Genomic DNA, 18,769 nt, shown 5'->3' with positions numbered 1-18,769 from the left:
TCTTTTTTTTTTTTTTTTTTTTTTTTGGACAGCAGTCCCCAGGACACAGAAGGAACCCATCTAACCAGAGCAGTCTAGAGTCTGATTCCAATTGTCCATCAGTCTCTACATCTGAGATAGGAGACACTGAGGATGCAATACAACAAGTGGAGGTACCATAAATCAGACAGACTAAGAGTCTGTGTATGATTCTGGCTAGTCAAGAGGGAATAATTGATATGTGATTCCTTCTAAACGGAGCCCGTAGAGAAGAGTACAGCTTTGAGTATGAAATGTGACCAGTTAGAATTGCTCCTTTTTTTCATGCTATGAATGATTCTTGTTAATTGTCTGAGAGGGAATCTGAAGGCCCTGATCCTGCATAGAGCACTACTAAGAACTCAGTGCAGGATCAGGCCCTTAAACACCGTTTAAACATAATGAATTGATGTGTAGTGTGCATCTTGGCAAATACGGAAACACACACAAAACATTAAACATTATTATGACTGACTATCAATACTGATTGTAAAGTTACATTTCTATAGCATCTTTCATTCTAAAGAATACCAAATTACATTATAAACCTCCGAAAGAACAGTTTTCTTTCTTTGTTTTTTGCAAATCCTTGCTAGCCAATGCATCCTCTCGGAAAAAAAAACAATTTCAAATATCTCAGTATAGAAGGAAATGTCGTAGTTAAATATCTGACTTAGGGGAAGGGGAAGTATATTTTGCTTACTCCTTGCTAACAGTGGCATAGACCAGTTTATATAAAGAGTACACATCCTATTTAAGATGGAGTGTAAAATAGAGTCTTTGCTAGAATAAAGGCCTGGGATGCTTTGGGTTCCATTTTCTAGTCTGTGACTTTGAGCAAGTCACTTCATCACTCCATGCTGCAGCTTCCCCATCTGTATAAACCCGTAAATTATCTACCTCACCTGGCTGTCATGAAGCTTTTTAATATCTGTCAAGCCTTATGAGAACCACTGATGAAAGCCCCCGCTATGTAAGTACAATGGATTGGGGCCTCTAGACTATACCAAAACCTCAATGTTGGTCACACCTCAGTATTAAAGCTCCATTTACGAGTAATGTATGAAGTGTTGTTAAAAGATTAATGTATGTTTTAAGCCTGTTACATACACTAGTATGTCTCACAGATGATTTTAAGCCAATCAGTAGAGAGTTTTATAGATGGTGATAAGCCATGGCTATAAGCAACATATTGACTCTATGAACTATATAACAATTGATTAATTAATTAAAATGCCCATTAACCATTCATTAATTCTTTATAACCTATTTATGATTGGAAACATAATGTGTGCCTTTAATATTAAATATTAATATTGGTCTTTCAAAATGTGGAAACTTCTTTAAACTCTTGTTTTAAGTATTTGAAGATGATGTGAACGTATAGAGAAGTGTGTAGCCCACATATTGTTACTGAGTGGAGCATTCAGTACTTTAGGTGGGAGAAACTTTTTTCAGAGAAAAATACAGATTTAGTGGCAACAAAATGTTTTGCGAATACATGTCAGTTTTGCCAAATTGTTGTGGGGCTAGTGGGTATCCAAGTCTTTCGGGGGGGAAATTAAGTGCTGTTATTTTTTTGGTTTGAAATTAATTTTCATTTAGAAGTTTTCTTGTTAAAAAAAAAAACATTTTTAAAAGCTCAAAATTGAAACAAACAGTTTTTGTTTAAGATTTTTGTTTGGCCCCAAACTAAATTTTTGTTTTGACTTCTCAGTTCACCAAAACTTTTGAAAGTTTTAGTTTTGGTCAGACCCAAAACAATTTAAAAAAAATTGTTTTTGAAGTTGCCAGTGAACCAAAAAATTAGTTATTCCCCCAGCTCTATTCACTAATGTTTTTGGGCTGATAAAATTACTCTCTCTCTCTCTCCCCCATGTAGGATGTTGGTTTGGATAAAGCAGCCATGGATATGACTCTCTTCCTGAAGCTACAAAAGCGAGTGAGGGAGCTTGAACAGGAGAGAAAGAAACTGCAAACCCAGCTGGAGAAAAAGAAATCCCAGGTAAAAGATGCCCTTTTATTGATTTTAATATTAAATTTCATATCCTAATTGACTTTCCTTGAGTGCCTTACAGCAAACAGTGTGTGATTTAAGATTTGGGTGCAATGGCCTTCAGTTAAGAAAGGCCAAATTGATCTTGGAAATGAGGAGAAAAACCTTTCTGGCAGTTAAGGACAATCAGCCAGTAGAATGGTTTTGCCTGGTGAGATGGTTTATGACAAACTCATTAGAAGTGTTTGAGTTGAGAGTGGCTGCATAGATATATATGAATAATCCTCTTACAGGAAACTGTACTGGATGACCAAATTATCCTTTCCAACCCTAACATGTATAATTCCCAATCACGATACTGGATGCTACCTAGCAGCTTTCATCATAAAGGATTGTACAACGCATACAGAAGCACTGAAATGCAGCCTATTCTGAGGTAGAGGATGGAGGCCAGGCAGCCACTTCCCAAATGTTGGGCAAGCATCTATGTAGGTTACAGTTTCCCAACACTATTTACAGTAGTGAGCAAGGTGAAATTTTTAGCTAACAGCACCTGGGCAATTCCTATTCTTATGAAAATACTTTTGTTGTCCATGCCCAGTTTAAGATATCATCCAATAACAGTGAAGTGTGGTATTCCATTTATCTGTCTCAGCAGGTAAAGAGATGAATTAACTTTGTCAGCATTGAAACCAGTGGTTCTAAAGATTCAAAGAATTTAGAACACCTGTCTGTCTTGTAGATGTCAGAGGCCATATTATCATAGTATCTGAGAGCCTCACAATCTTTAATGTGTTCATCTACACAACACCTCAGTGAAGAAGTGAAGTGTAGTATCCCCATTTTACAGATGAAGAGCTGAGGCTAAATGACTTGCTCGAGGTCAAACAGGATTTCTTTGGTGGAGCAGGGAAATGAACCCGGCTCCCCCAAGTCCCAGGCTAACACCCAAACCAATGGACCATCTTTCCTTTCTAGAACATGATGTTTAGACTACTCAGACACACATCCGCCACTCATGATCCATCTCGGATTTTGCATTTCCCCAAGATACGATGTAAGAGCTAAGAGGTTCAAAAATATGATCAGTCTTGGAGGAATTGGAATGTATCTGAATAGATAAACAGAAGTTTTACTGCGTATTCATGAGCTTCCTTAAATGTAATCTCCGCACTCTAACTACAAAAGGACTCATATCCTGCCTCGATGCCACCCTGAGCGAAAAGGAGGCAAGTTCTTTCCTAAAAGTTTAACCTAATCAGAGACTAACTTAGAGGTTCAAAGGGACAAATACCCAGAGAGAAGAGCCTCACACACCTCTGCTAGCTTAGCCTGCCTGAGTCATTTCATCTCCTAGAACAGGTGGGTGCCTGTACTGTCAGATACATCCATTTCCTCATAGAATATAAAGTCGATCCAGCAAAGTAATTCATTCTCTCTAAATATATACATCACTCTATTCAACCATGAGTAACAATGTCATTTGATTTTATTGCCACCCTCCTCCACATGAGCAATGGCTATGAAATCAATGAAATGTAAAATCAATGTTTAAATGATTTATCCCACCACAGAGACAACTGACCCTGCAATGGCTGTTGGCCTGTAGTGTAATGAATCCAATATACCATTGATCCTGTTTACTATGCCTATGGGAAATTTTAGCTGTGAACTCCGTTTTAATATCTGAGACCAGCAAGTGAAAAGGCAGCCTGAATAATAGAAGGCAAATCAAGGCACTGTCTATTCATACATGTATGAGTCTTACAAACATGAGACCGTAACACTCTGTTCTTGTTACTAACATGGGCCAGTGTTTTCAAACATGGATACCTGAAGCCAGGCATCTAAATGTATATGAAGTCACATAAGTAAGTGACTTGATTTTCAAAGTGCTAAGTGCCCTTCATTCTTGTTGGTTTCAATACTCAGCACCTTTGGAAACCAGACTATTTATTTATGTGCCTGTTTGTGGATTTAGGAGTTCAACTTTAGGAATGAAAATGGGGAAATGTTGACCATAGTCCCCTCAAGTGTGGTAGGCATTCTACAGACACAAGGTAGGCCTGTGTCCCAAACTGCATATTTTATAACTCCATATTTTCAAAACCGAGTCCAGTAATAGTTATATAGTATTACAGCCCTTGCCAGCTCTAAGGGCATGTCTGCACTGCAGCTGTGCCACTGTAGTGATGTAGCATAGACGCTTCCCACATTGACAGAAGGGGAATTTTCCATTGGTGATGTTAATCTATCTCTCCAAGAGGCGAGAGAGCTAGAAGAAGAATTTTTCTGTCAACCTATCCGCATCTACACCGGGGGCTAGGTCAACCTAAGTACAGAACTTGGGGCCAGAAATTTTTTCAGCCCTGAGCAACTTAGCTACATTGATCTAATTTTTAAGTGTAGGCCAGTCCTCAGATAAAAAACTGCAAAACAGCAATAGAGGTATAGTCAGTAGCAGAGTTTATTCCTCCACATCATTGTGCAGAATGCCTGAGTTGCTTTACAAAACAAAATAGCTTCCTATATGTTGGGCCTTATTAGTACAGTCATCTAAAAGGTCAGTGGTATCTGAGACGGCAGTTTGTCCTTCTGATAGAGAATAGCTGTGTTTTCACAAATACCGCTGCGATAACTGTTAATGTAGGTCAACTTTTCATGGCAACCTGTGTATTTTCCCTTTCTTCGGCAGAAGTAACCTCTGTGAATTAGCTGTTTCAGAGCCCATTATGATAGGTGGTATTTTTGTTTGAATTATAGTGGTTCTTTCTATGAGAAGATATATACAACAATACATTATACAGCTCATAGTACAGTACACCGTGTTTGGCAACAGAAGCTGAATATGAAATGTCTAGTTATTACAGTTCTTGGTTTCATAAAAAAGAGTTATTTTTTTATCTGTTTTAATGCATGTTTTTCAGGTATCCATTTCAGTTATTTCTCTTAAGCAGGAGATCCATGTGTCCATTTATAAAAGCAGTGGCAAAGTCAACTAAAGTGCTATCAATCATCTCTAATTCACTGCAACCAGATACTCCTATTGACCGTCAATAAAATTATTCCATCTGGTGACTGCAGGAATGTATCATAGGAGATGCACAACTGCTTTTAACTAATGATCTCCATGCATTGATAGAGGCTTAAAAAACAAGGTTCCTGTCAGTATGCCATAAATTGTTCCCCTCATATTTTTAAATCTTTCTGAAGCTGACCTGTCTCTCTCAAGGAGTTAACTACAAATGAGCCAAAACCCTGGACATTTTACCCCCCTAAAACCTCCCCATATGTTTTTAGTAGGGTTCATTCCAACTGGTCAAGGTTCTGAAGAATTCATAGTTCTGTCCATTTCTAACTATATTTCCAAGAATAGGGTTCTTATCAAGGTTCACCCCTCAGGCCCAGTCCTGCTCTGTGGCATGACTAATTCCAGATCAGTTTTCAGTTTGGACTTGATGTGATTTGAGTCAAGCTGTCACTGTTCCTCACTGCTCGACAGAAGAAAAGGGAAAGTCAAAAATAGCATTTCTGTTAGTGCTGCCAGTTCTTCGGTGCTTCTTTTTGCATTTAAATTTTAATTCCATGGTAGCACTACAGAGGTAGCAAGCTCAGCCACTGGTGTATCTGCTCCTTGATGGAAATGTTTGGTTTTGAAATATATTCAAAGTCCCTCAACCTCTCTGGAAAACAACCAGCAGAATATGACATTTCTGGATATCAGTGTTGTTACCTGTTATGTCCCAGTCTCCAGAACTTTGTCACCTCTCCTATATCTACAATGTATGCATAGGGTGATAGGCATAGGAAAATGGGCTTCTCTTGTATCTTCCTCTCAGCCCATGTTTTGACCCAGATGAAGCCTGCCCCATCCATTCATGGAATCAAATGTACAGGAATTGCAGATCTTCGTGATCCCAACTGGATATGGGGATTTCTCCATCGAACAGGCTCAGTGCACAAAAACAGTCAGTGATTCAATGATGAATTTTGGTGCTAGGAATGAACTGATGAGTTCATTTCTGGGAGTTGATCACACTGGTTTTGGTGGCAGTTGCTTCCTTTGATGAGAGAGCAGTTTGATGTTGCGTGGGAACAGAGCTGGGGAAGGAGGAGAACAGAAAAAACCAAGAGTTTTGGGCACTGCTGACCTGCTGGCACTTTGGTCAGGGCCGAGTAAGGGTTAGCTAGGTAGTGGTTATAGGGAACCACTCAGCAGCTTTAGATCCTGTCCTTTCAGCAGCAGACATTTTCTCCAGTTGAGATCCCTCAAAGAAGCCAAGCCGCCTGAGAAACCTTAGCCCCTGCTTCTTTTTTAGGCTCTGCTGGCTTGACAGAAAGTTATAGTGTCTGAGTGTATTGTGGTTGGTAGCCGCTTCACCCTACGTCTGCTTGTTGCACTTGGACCTCCAGGGCCGGTACTCCTTGTGCATTTCACAGAGTTGAGGGTTATTGGGCCTACTCCTCTGTATGAGCAACTCTGGCTGTTCTGGAGTGGGAGGAGGAGGAGTAATTTAAAAAAGAAATATCATTATCACCTGAGTCTTTGTAAAATAAAGACTTTGGTATGTCTCCACTGCAAAGAAAACCCTGTGGTGCTACATCTCAGAGCCTGGGTCAATTGACTCTCAGGGCTTGGGCTGAGAGCTAAAAACAGCAGTGTAGACGCTCTGCTTCAAACTAGGGCCCAGGCTCTGAAACCTTATGAGGGAGGGGGGACTCAGAGCCAAGGCTGCCCCCCGAGCCTGAATGTCTACACTGCTATTTTTAGCCCCATAGCGCGAGCCCGAGCCTCTTGACCCGGACTCTGAGACTTGGCCCTGTGAATTTTTCTTTGCAATGTACACGTACCCCTCGTTACTTGTTAATCACAGAACAGTGACCTTGTGTGCCTGTTAGGAATTGCATTTCAGTGCTACCTCTTCCCTCCGTGGAAAGGCAGGAGAGTGGAAGTTGATAACGTCAGAGCCAGGACAGAGTTGAGAACTATTCTGTTCCATCACCTTCAATTGACCTTGAGATGAATTTAAAGAAATAACATTTAAAGAAATAACATGCATGGTATTTTCTAATGTAATGTAAGTTTAAACATTACATATGTTTGCTTCAAGCCACTTGTTGTGTTCTTGAGCCTGATGTATTGGGCCATCTGGCAGAGCCCTGTGGGGAAATGAGCCGAAACCATCATTTTCGCTGTAAAATATGGTTTTGGTTTCAGTTTCATGTGTCTCTGAGCTACAAGAATTGTACTTTACTTACGGCAAGACTTACATAATGCAATGGATTTAAGCACTATCTCATTTGCTAGTAGTAAGTTTTTTGGGAAAGCTCCAAAAGAAGTTGGGGAAGATGCCAGTATCAAATCTACATTCCATCATTTTCCTTTTTTTTAAAACATCTTTTGATATTATTTATATAGCACCCAAAAAAGTGATGAACCTTCAGACATAAATTGGATCCCAGCCCTCAGGCACGGAGGCGGCATCTACCTTAGAAGTGCTGCACCGATGCAACTGTGCTGCTGTAGGGCTTCTAGTGAAGAGAGCTCTCCTATTGACTTAACTACTTCCCACAAGAGGCTCTCCTGCCAATGCAGTGCCGTCTACACCGGTACTTAGGTCAGTCTAACTTACGTCACTCCGGGCTGTGGATTATTCATGCCCCTGCGCGACGTAAGTTCTAGTGTAGACAAGGTCTTAGTTTGAATACGGTCTTGGCATGGGGGAAAGGAAGAGGGGTTACACTTCTTTTCTTTTTCTCTGTACATTTTTCCCTATTCTATTCCTCCTTGGCCCTTGCACTTAACCTAATGTCTGTTTACAATACACAATTTAGGGTAGTTGCTTTCTTTGGTGCCACTTTAACCCCAGCCAACAACAAATACTGGAGGTGACGCAGAACTGCAGTCAAAGTCAGATTGCCCGAGTTGGAAAACCAGCCTATTTATCAGCTTCTCTAGCCAGCTGTCCAATATCTGTTTGTCTTTTAATCCATCCAGGTAATTGAAACGAAGAATGAAATGGATTCAGACCGTGATACAGATCTAGCCTACAACAGTCTGAAGGTAAAGAATTTTAGAATGAGAGACTATTTTTGTGCGTTCAGTGCTAATAACCGTTTGAATGGCTCAAACAGCTTAAGTAAATCCATCTGACATCGGTAATAAACCAAAGCCTCTCTTAACTCATTGTGCCCATTAAAGACTGATATTGGGTGGCAATCTGAAGGCACACTGCAGCTTACTCTCTACCCTCTGGACTAGTTGTAGCTTCCAGCAGTCAGAGTGATGGCAGATGTTCCTAGGGAATGCCTCCTCACTGGCATATGCCATCTGCTGTGCCACTGATTTATCTATGTGAGAGCTGAGTGGCAAATGCAGGCCTTCCTGTCACTACAAGCCTCCCAGCTTGACTCTCCTCTTGCATATCAAAAGATCTTCAGGTGCACATTGGTCCATCAATATACTGCATTTGGGGTAACTTGATCAGCAGCAATTGTGAATCCACAAGCGTCTCTCCTGCAGTCTGATGTGGTTTTTAACTCCAAACACCCCTCTCCCCAACTCTGCATCAATCTCTCTCATATAGTTCAGGCACCTATCTCAATGGTAGCATTGAACCCAGCTGCAAAATCAGCCCTTCATCAGCTGCTTTGGTCCAACCCAGTCTCCCTGTGCCCTTCAAGCTACAGAGTCATCCTCTCCTGTCCCCCACAAAAGAATCCTGAGCTATCCACCCACAACCCTCCTGCCCCAGTTCTCTGCCTAGCAGATACAGGCTGAGATAAGGTTATCAGGCTCTGCTTACCCCTTGCACCTGGATGTTTTGCAGGAGAGTGCAGTTTAGTAAACATCTGTGTTGACATCTAAGTGACTGTTTTCATATGAATCTCAGAGGTTTACTATAATGGCGGTGACATTTTTATTTGTTTAGCTCTAAGGATGCATTAAGTAAACCTTGCAGGAAATGAGAGCACTGCTTTACACTAGAAGGTGATACCAATGCTTTTTGGCCTTGCTGTATAATATGTGAGTGAAAATGTTCTGTAGGATGGATTGTTGCTCGGAGTCCATTGTACAAGCTGTTTGCTCTCCTCTTTCAGGCAAAACATGTGTTTCTCTTCACTGACAGTATACCAGATACATTCCCCTTTGCGTGGACATTTTCATAGTATTTCCTGTAGAGAAGATTTGTATCTTCTTGTTCGTGTGACTATGTTTGTGTTGGAGTGCTTATGCACGAATTGACTGTCGTGCAAACTCGTTTTCAGTACAACTCTTCCTGGGCGTACCCTGCTCAGCTAGTCCATCCTTGGAGGAGATGTGTCAAAAACAAATTCTTCTTTTAGTGCAGAAATTTAATTTTGGATCCTTCTCCTCTCCCTAATTCCTGGACAAACATGGAAAGACACTTAGGAGATCTGAGAGAGTATTTATTAACCAAATATAAAAGGTCACACACTAAGCCACGGAGACCGCATAGTACCCATTTGTACTATTTGCATTATCTCCCCAGGTTCAAGCAGAGAAACAGAAATTAGAGATGGAAAAGATCTCCTGTCTATCCCCTCTATAAACACAACTGCCTATACTACCATTCTCTGGTGCTTTGTCCAGCCCAATTTTCAGTGACTAAAGCAATGAGGCTTCATATACACTCACTGGACGTAGTGTGTTGTCAGTAGATACCTACTGTGCTTTATTAGTATCTCTGCAAAGCTCAAGATGGAAGTATGACTGGCACCTCAAATCCCTGTCCCAGAGTTCTTCCAACTGTTGATTGAATACACCTCCAACAGTTTTAAGTCACTCAAGCTATTATCACAAAATAAAATTGCAACTGGTGTGGACGAACTTTGCAGGTTCAAGCTGTGTCAATTTCTCCCATTGTTTTGGGAGTCACAAAACTAACATGAGGTTGCAAACTCCTGTCATTTTTACTCAAGCACAGGTTGCAAGTGGGCAACCTTAAGTCTGGAAATTTCTGACTTTAGAGTTTCTTTCCACTGTAACTTTAATAACTGTCTTTTAATGAGGTTTTGTTTGTATGAATAGATAGTAACATGAGTTTCAAAATATTTTCTTAAGATTTAGTCTAAAACCAACATACTTCTGAATAAAATGCAGCTCCTTAGAACCTCGTTTTGGTATTGATGTTACGCAATAGCTGCTTTTTGGGTTGCATAAAGGAAAACACTGTGGGGTTAGCAACATGGAAATGTGAGCTTGCAACTATATGGAACAGCTTTTACCTATGCAAATCGTTCTTTAACTTTTCCATTCTGTGGATCTGTTAATTTAAAAAGAAATCCTCTCCTGGACCCACCTACTCTCCCAACATCCTAATCTCCTACTTCTTGCTTCTTTATATGTTTTACTGTGCAGACCAATAAGGAAGGACTCCACGGACCACTGATTCTCTGAACCGTAGTTTGAGAATTGACCTAAGACTAGCAAACACTCACCCCATTTTACGAAGTCGTAATTTGTGTCTAACACTTCTACCCTGTGCTTTCAAGCTTTGTAACATCTCAGTCAGTTAACACAGTGGTGAAATTTCTGTCTAAAAAGGGCGACAGTTCCTGCTAAAAGCAAGAAGCAACAGTTTTATATAAAATCGTGACAGGAAGCATAAACTCCTGCAGCAAAAGTATTTCTTATTCCCATAGGTGAGCTGACCTAGGAGCAACTGGCTCCAAACTGAACGAGCTGGAGACACAAAAATATAGGTCACTGGCATTTTACCCAACTTTGCATGTAGCACACATCTTTTCTGCTAAAAGAGGCTCAGTTTTCAAAGAAAGCATTACTCATAGCTGGTTCTGAGTGCTACTTTCCCATCGCATCCCCTTGGCAGCTGGTGCCATGTTGTAACAGAGCTATGCTCTCTCTCTTCCCTAGTGGTTTTCCCCCATTAATTTATTTCTCAAATATTTATAGTCTCTCTCTTTCCTTCACGAGAGTGCCATAATTTGATTTACTTTTCCTTTATGCCAGTTTAAGAGGTTTAAAAAGTCTTCAATTTATGGAGATTTTTTTCCTGCCTTCTGAGGCTTATGATTAATGCCTGAGGTGTCTGAAACTTGTGAATAAATCGTTAATGTGCATCTGTTGGAGGAATTTCTCTTTCAGATATCAGAAAGAGTGGAAAAAATATTAGAGAGACAAGGTGGGTGAGGTAATCTCTTTTATTGGACCAACTTGTGTTGGTGAGAGGGACAAGCTTTCGAGCTTACACAGAGCTCTTCAGTGTAAGTTGAAAGCTTGTTTCTTTCACCATGAGGAGTTGGGTCCCATAAGAGATATTAGAGAGACCGAAGGTGGGTGAGGTAATGTCCTGGGACCAACATGACTAGAACAACACAGCATTGGAAAAAAGATTAGCATTATTACATCACTGGCAAACTGTTTTCATTCAGAATTAATATCTGGACTATGTTTTTAGTCCACTTCCTCTGAGGCTATGTCTCTTTCTCATTCCTCCTCATTTAAAGTAAGGCGGGGAGGGGAGTGTTTTCTCTTGCAAACACTCCCAGACAGCTAAACTAACGTGGGGAACCATAACATTTTCTTGAAAATAGACTTGTTCAACCAAACTACAGCAAAGAAGAACCACAGTGCTTCGGTTCTACTGTCTTACTAAACCCTATACCACCAGGTCTTGTAGTACCTAGTTCATAAATCACATGCTCCTTACCAGTTATTGCCCAGTTGCTTTGAGCTGGAAAGATTATTCAGACGGTTGCAGCAAGGCAGCTCTGGCACCCCTGATCCTTTACACCCTGAGCTTTGCCCTTGGGTTGGACGCACAGGCTGTGCTGGTTTCATTAGCTGACCATCTGCCTCCGGCGATGGACATAGATCAGGTGTCTGTGCTGATTCTTTTTAGATCTGACAGCAGCCTTCGATAAACTTGATCTTGAGCTTTCGTTGACCCACTTGCAAACCTGGGCAGAGAGAGGTAGGAGTTATACATGAGTGGCTTCATTGTTTTCTCTCTCTTGGAGATGCAAGGGGTAGCACTGGACCACTGTTCATCCATCTTGTGGGCTTCACTCTCCCCTCTGTTCGGTGCATGTGAGTCAGCTCAGGAAGACAGTGAGAAGTTTGGGTTGGAGAGTTATCAGCATGCTGTTGATGCTCCGCTCTGCGTCTGTGCTGTCAGACTGATGACTCATTCACTCAGTTTTCCCAATGTCTAGCTGAAATCAGGACATGGAGACAGCTAGCTGGCTGAGGGTTCAATCTGAATGAGATTGAAGTCATGCTGGTGGTTGAAAGAGAGAGCACCAGAGGAAATGGCACCAGTGATTATCAGCCCATTTGAGGTTTGTCTTTTTTGATAACTCAGGTTCACAATGTTGGTTGTTTTGTTTCTGGATGTCTGTATAGTAGCAATAGCCAAGAGTTGCTTTTTTCATCTTCACTTAGTAAAGAGATTGTGATCGTTCCCTTTGCATGCTGTCTTGCAACCTTTGTCCAGGCTTTGGTCACCTCCAGATTGGAGTATTGCAGTGCACTTCATCTGGACAGGGCTGCAGCAGAGAAGACAACTAGGAAACAAGTTGGTGCAGAAAGCTGTTGCCCACTGTTTACTCAGTAATATTTCATATAGAGATCACGTTATACCATGATGCAGAATTTGCACTGGCTTCTAATTCACTGCCAGGTCCAATTCAAGATGTTGATTTTTGACCTGTAAAGCCCTTTACAGTTTGAGTCTTGTGTAGTTTACAGATGGTGTCATTCCTCGGCTGAGATCATCTGGGTTTCTACTTGACTGTCCCTAGATTTTATTGGCAGAGTTACTTCTATAGGTGTCGTTTGTCAGTGGAAGAGACCTGACTCTAGAATTAACTTCTTATCTCACACTAACAGAGCCTGGGTTTGATCTTCAGGCACATTGCAAGGCCTGTCTGTTGACTCGAGTAAATTCAGTCCTGGGCAAGGGCCAACACAAGTCCTAAGCACCACTTAAGCCCTGTTTTGAAGACTTAAGCTGCATAGGATTTGTGCTGGTCCTTTACACAGAGCTGAATTTCTTCCTCAGGCTCTTTTTGAGGAGTGGGGGTTGAGTAGGCAAGGTCCTAGGGCAGAGGTGGGCAAACTGTGGCCCATGGGCCCCATTCAGCCCATGGGACCCTCTTGCCTAGCCCTTGAGCTACTGGCTGGAGAGGCTAGCTCCGGCCCCTCCCCCGCTGTCTCCCCTCCCACACAGCCTCAGCCCGCCATGCTGCCAGCGCTCTGGGCGGTGGGGCTGTAAGCTCCTGCCAGGCAGCGCGGCTGCAAGAGCAACTGGCCTGCCCTGGTGCTCTAGACTGTGCGGTGGCATGGCTGGCGGTGGAGTGGCTGCCAGTCCTGGTGCTCTGAACGGCATGGTAAGGGGGCAGGGAGCAGGGGGGTTGGATAACGATCACGGGTTTCTGGGAGGCGGTCAGGGGACAGGGAGCAGGGGGCAGTTGGATGGGGCGGAGGATGCGGGGGGCGGTCAGGGGCTGTTGGATAGGCGTGGGAGTCCTGGGGGGCCTGTCAGGGGGCAGGGATGTGGATAGGGGTTGGTGCAGACAGGGAGCAGGGGGTGTTGGATAGGGGGTGGAGTCCCCGGGGGGGGGCAGTTAGTGTTGGGGGGTCCCGGAAGGGGATGGTCAGGGGACAAGGAGCAGAGGGGGTTGGATGGGTCGGGAGTTCTGAGGGGGGCAGTCAGGAGGTGGGAAGTGGGAGGGGCGGATAGGGAGTGGGGGCCAGGCTGTTTGCGGGGCACAGCCTTCCCTACCCGGCCCTCCGTACAGTTTCAGAACCCCAATGCAGCCCTTGGGCCAAAAGGTTTGCCCACCCCTGTCCTAGTGTATCCATCACAGAGGGTTTTTTGAACACACAAATTTAGATCATTAGTGTTTTGTTTTATTGCACTTACTCCTAGAGAAATTTGGTAGATTCACAATGCAAATGGAAATAACATGTATTTATCATGGGCATGCATGCATGTATGTATAATAAACAGATTTATAAGGAGTTTGGTACAGACACTGACAGAACTTGTGCTGCAAGGCATTGTGGTGGCAGGACAGCAGGGTGAAATAAAATCAAGCAGACATAGGGTTAGTCATGTACTTTCCTGTAGAGAGTCAGACATGCAGAATGCCACTTAGCCATGACTGGGCAAACAAAAAGGCGCTTATCAATCTTCCAGATTTCTTCTTCTGTCCGGGAAAGTGGGCTAGGAGTGGAAGCGCTGACAAGTCCTTGGGGTGATTTTGTGCTCCTAGCAGAACACAGTGCATAATTTCCCTTGGTTTAATTAGCTGGGATGTTTATTTTGTACCTTGAACTTGAAATATTAACAGATCATCTTAGAGATTTTTCTATCAAATATAAGAAATAGAGGAGAGGACAGATTACTGACCACCACCAATGCTAAATTCTGCTTCAGATTCCAGGACTTAGAGAGAGTCCGACCTTACACAGCTCTGCTGTTGAAATGCCTTTCTACAGGCTGGCGTTATTTTGATGTATTAGATTAGGTGTGGGAACCAGGTTTGCATCTGCAATACATACAAACAAGTCAGAAATCCCTGCTCCTACTACACATTCTGATACAAGGACTGATGCATTCAAAGGAAATTTTCTCTCTCTCAGTGTAATCCTTTGAATGGATCCATGGTCTTATGAGAATATGTAGTTGGAGAAAGGGGTCCCATCAGCATAATTGAACCACCCCCAAACAGCGGCAGTAGCTATGTCAGCAGGCGAGCATCTCCCACCGACATAGTGCTGTCCACACCAGCACACTTGTCAGTGAAACTTACATTGGTCCGGGGTGTGTTTTTTCACACCCCGGCTGACAAAAGTTTTACCAACAAAAATGCTAGTGTAGACATAGCCTAAGTACAGTATGAAGAGCCTGATCCCTCTGAATTCTAATCCCAAATTCTGCTATTAACTCTCTCGACTACTGTGGGCAAGTCACTTTGCCACTCTGTGCCTCCGTTTCCTGGATGAGCACATTAGCTGTTTCAGTCATGTTGAAAGTAATTTAATAAAGCTCTTTGAACCTGTTGGTAGAAATTGTAATTCCAAATTGTCTTAGATGCTGCTAGCTCTTCTGTTAACAATGGCATGAGTACAAAAGGGAAAGAAAAGGCAGGAGGCTTTCGGAGTGTGGGAGAAATGCTTGTCAGATCACACATACTGCTTGTATTGAAAGAGATTTTCATGTCAGCTTGAAGATCATACTGTGCCTGAAACCACTCAGAAGGAACGCTATGGATAAGCTGCTTCGCTCGCTGGATGTGTAGCAAGTTATGTTCAGCCAAGAAGGAAATGGAAAGATAACATGAGATGCACGTTTCCCTGTCTGTCCTTTCTTCCCCACCTGCTGGTTATTACACGTGTAATTTAGAAGACATTTCTGCCTCTCACACACCCTTACTCTCTTAGGCTTTCTGCTACCTCATTTTAAGTACTGGGAGTAATGTAGATCTGCAGGTAATGTTGTTATTTACAATAACATTCATATGTTTAAAGGCCCCTGCTCTTTAGTTACATTTTATAAATCAAAGAAAGTCTCTTACAAGCAAATATTTACAGTTTGGAAGCTAACATTTAGGAGAGAAAATAGAGAAGTTCTAACACATTAATGAGTCAATTTGAATGTAGCTGTGCATCTTTCTAACAAATTTGAAACTTGCTTTTACCCTCAGTGTTCAGAGTTTGATTACTTGTAGAGTGGATGTGGGTGTGGGAACCCCAATTTTTATTCTTGGCCAAAGCACCTTCGGCAGATGTAACCCTTGGTGATGCAAGGGGAGAGACTGATGAGAATGAAAAGAAAACAGGAACCCTCTATGGCAAATAACCCTCTTTCTCCAAGTGGATTGCTGTTTTGAGGAGTGTTTATGCAAACCCCGTCTTCTGTCCATAAGTCACTTCTGAGCATGAGCAGAAGTAGGCAAATAGAGGCAGTTAATAATGGTATCAACTTGTTATAGTGAAGGACTCTTGGGAGTTCTGACCCCAGCCAGCCTTAGACATTCCCTGCTCTAACTGGGTGCTGCTAGAGGAATTCTTCGTTTGTTTTAATATCAACAAGCAGTTTCTCTGGGCTTTGCTCAGCAGTCTATGCAATTAGCATTCCTGTAAATATTCACAAACCCATTCAACCCCTCTGCAAAATGAAAAGGAGCGTGAAAAATTTCCAAATAGCCTCTCCTTATCCAATTTAATTCAAATCTGTTACCCCCTTTGCTTCCTGTACAGATTTTTTTTCCTTGTAACTTTTTTAAAGGACCTATTGCAAACAGGATTTACTGAACAAAAGTAAATGTCACGCACGTGTCAAGAACCCTTTTTTTCTACAAAGCCTTCACGCACTGTGCTCCCACTGAAGTCAGTGGAACTCACACAGACGGATCCATGTTGCAGGATCCAACTTTATTTTGATCAACTCATGGTGTAAAGCAGTGGTTCCCAAAGCCGGTCCGCCGCTTGTTCAGGGAAAGCCCCTGGCGCGCCGGACCGGTTTGTTTACCTGCTGCATCCGCAGGTTCAGCCGATCACGTCTCCCACTGGCCACGGTTCGCCGCTCCAGGCCAATGGGGGCTGCGGAAAGCGGCGCGGGCCAAGGGACGTGCTGGCTGCCCTTCCCGCAGCCCCAATTGGCCTGGAGCGGCGAACCGCAGCCAGTGGGCACCGCAATCAGCCGAACCTGCGGATGCTGCAGGTAAACAAACCAGTCTGGCGCGCCAGGGGCTTTCCCTGAACAAGTGGCGGACCGGCTTTGAGAGCCACTGGTGTAAAGCACCTGATGGTATTCCGCTAACAATAGTGTCAGTTCAGCTAAGAGCATGCAGTCGGTTCAGACACCAAATGGGTTAGTTACTTAATGCTTGTAAAACATCTGAGAAAATCACATAATTAAGCTAACTTTTTCAGATATATACTCCTAAAACAAGCATGTACCAACATGCAATAGAAAATGGTTGTATGAGAGACTGATCCACAGCCCACTGAAGTCAGAGATTCATAGTTTCATAGATTTTAAGGACAGATGGGCCTACTAGGATCACTTGGTCTGACCTCCTGCATAACACAGCCAAAGAACCTCACCCAATAATTCCTGCATCAAGCTCATATCTTCTCTTTGAGCTAGAGCATATCTTGTAGAAAGATACCCAGTCTTGACTTAGACTTGGAGTGATGGGGAAGCCACATCACTAGGTACATTGTTCTGATGGTTAATTATCTTCACTGTTAAAAATGTGCACCTTATTTCTAATCTGAATTTGTCTAGCTTCGGCTTCCCACCATCAGCTCTCCTTATGCCTTTTATTTTGTGAGATTAAAGAGCTGTCTGCGAGAGTCTCTCCATCAGCTTCAAATGGATCAGGCCCAATATGCAAAATTGTACAGCAGCTGCCTCATCGGCTGTTCATATGTAGCCATCGCTGGCAGTGTGTGCATGTTTGCATGAGCGAGAGAGGGGGGAAAAGGGCTTCAAGGTGAACCCCAGACACTGAATATGAGCACACTACGATAGGACCAGGAAGGAACAGAAACTATGACTCATACTATTACAAAGCAAAATCAAGATGATTAATTTTCTTTCAAGTTCCAAACAGTTAGAAATATTGAAAACAGAGGGCACTGGAGCAGCGATGTTAATGGAACAAAAGGAGGTGGGTGGCAAAGGAGGTGGGTAGATGTGAAGTAGCTAGCTAGGATATTTCTCTCACTTTATGCTAATCGGGCACATAAGCTAGTTTACATAGTGAGATGTTCCTTTCACCCTGTCCCCCTCCAACAGGTACATTCAGTTGTTGCATCTTGTCTTAAACTCGATTGTGAGCTCTCTGGGGAAGGAATTATCTCCGACTATGTATTTGTACCTAGCATGATAGGAAACCAGTTATGACTAGGGTTTCAGGTGTCACTAGGTGATGCACATAATTTTACAGCTGAGGAAACTGAGGCACAGAGAAGTTAGGATACTTGCCCTCATTCACCGAGTGAAGCTCAAAGTAGAGATTAGAACCCAAGCGTCCTGACTAGGGCTGTCGATTTAATCACAATTAACTCAAAAAAAATCACGATTAATTGCAGTTTTAATTGCACTGTTAAACAATAGAATACCAATTGAAATTTATTACATATTTTTGGATGTTTTTCTACATTTTCAAATATATTGATTCTATTACAAAACACAATACAAAGTGTACAGTGCTCACTTTATATTTGTATTACAAATATTTGGACTGTAAAAATGATAAAAGAATAGTATTTTTCAATTCACCTCATACAAGTACTGTAGTGTAATCTCTTTATCGTGAAAGTGCAACTTACAGATGTAGATTTTTTATTTGTTACATAACTGCACTATGTGCCAGATATGCTAAACATTCGTATGCCCCTTCATGCTTCGGCCACCATTTCAGAGGACATGCTTCCATGCTGAGGACGCTTGTTAAAAAAATAATGCGTTAATTAAATTTGTGACTGAACTCCTTGGGGGAGAATTGTATGTCTCCTGCTCTGTTCTACCCGCATTCTGCCATGTATTTCATCTTATAGCCATTTTGGATGGTGACTCAGTACATGTTCGTTTTAAGAACACTTTCACTGCAGTTTTGACAAAACGCAAAGAAGGTACCAATGTGAGATTTCTAAAGATAGCAACAGCACTTGACCCAAGGTTTAAAAATCTGAAGTCCCTTCCAAAATCTGATTGGGACAAGGTGTGAAGCATGCTTTCAGAAGTCTTA

The 18,769-nt window shown here is 42.4% G+C and overlaps 1 protein-coding gene across 1 annotated transcript in view; it reads left to right on the top strand.

Annotated features, from left to right (window-relative positions):
* MYO5B (myosin VB) overlaps positions 1-18,769 on the top strand; it is a 363,824-nt gene that overhangs the window by 303,818 nt on the left and 41,237 nt on the right. Inside the window, exons 25-27 of the mRNA XM_084628998.1 lie at positions 33-152; positions 1,901-2,023; positions 8,013-8,078. Coding sequence (XP_084485124.1) covers positions 33-152; positions 1,901-2,023; positions 8,013-8,078 — 309 coding nt within the window. The remainder of the gene's footprint in view (positions 1-32; positions 153-1,900; positions 2,024-8,012; positions 8,079-18,769) is intronic.

The sequence above is a fragment of the Lepidochelys olivacea genome, assembly GCF_965140295.1.
Source record: "Lepidochelys olivacea isolate rLepOli2 genome assembly, chromosome: 5".
NCBI classification, from domain to species: domain Eukaryota; kingdom Metazoa; phylum Chordata; order Testudines; family Cheloniidae; genus Lepidochelys; species Lepidochelys olivacea.
Note: the sequence above shows the minus strand (reverse complement) of the source record. Positions and strands in the feature narration are given on the sequence as shown.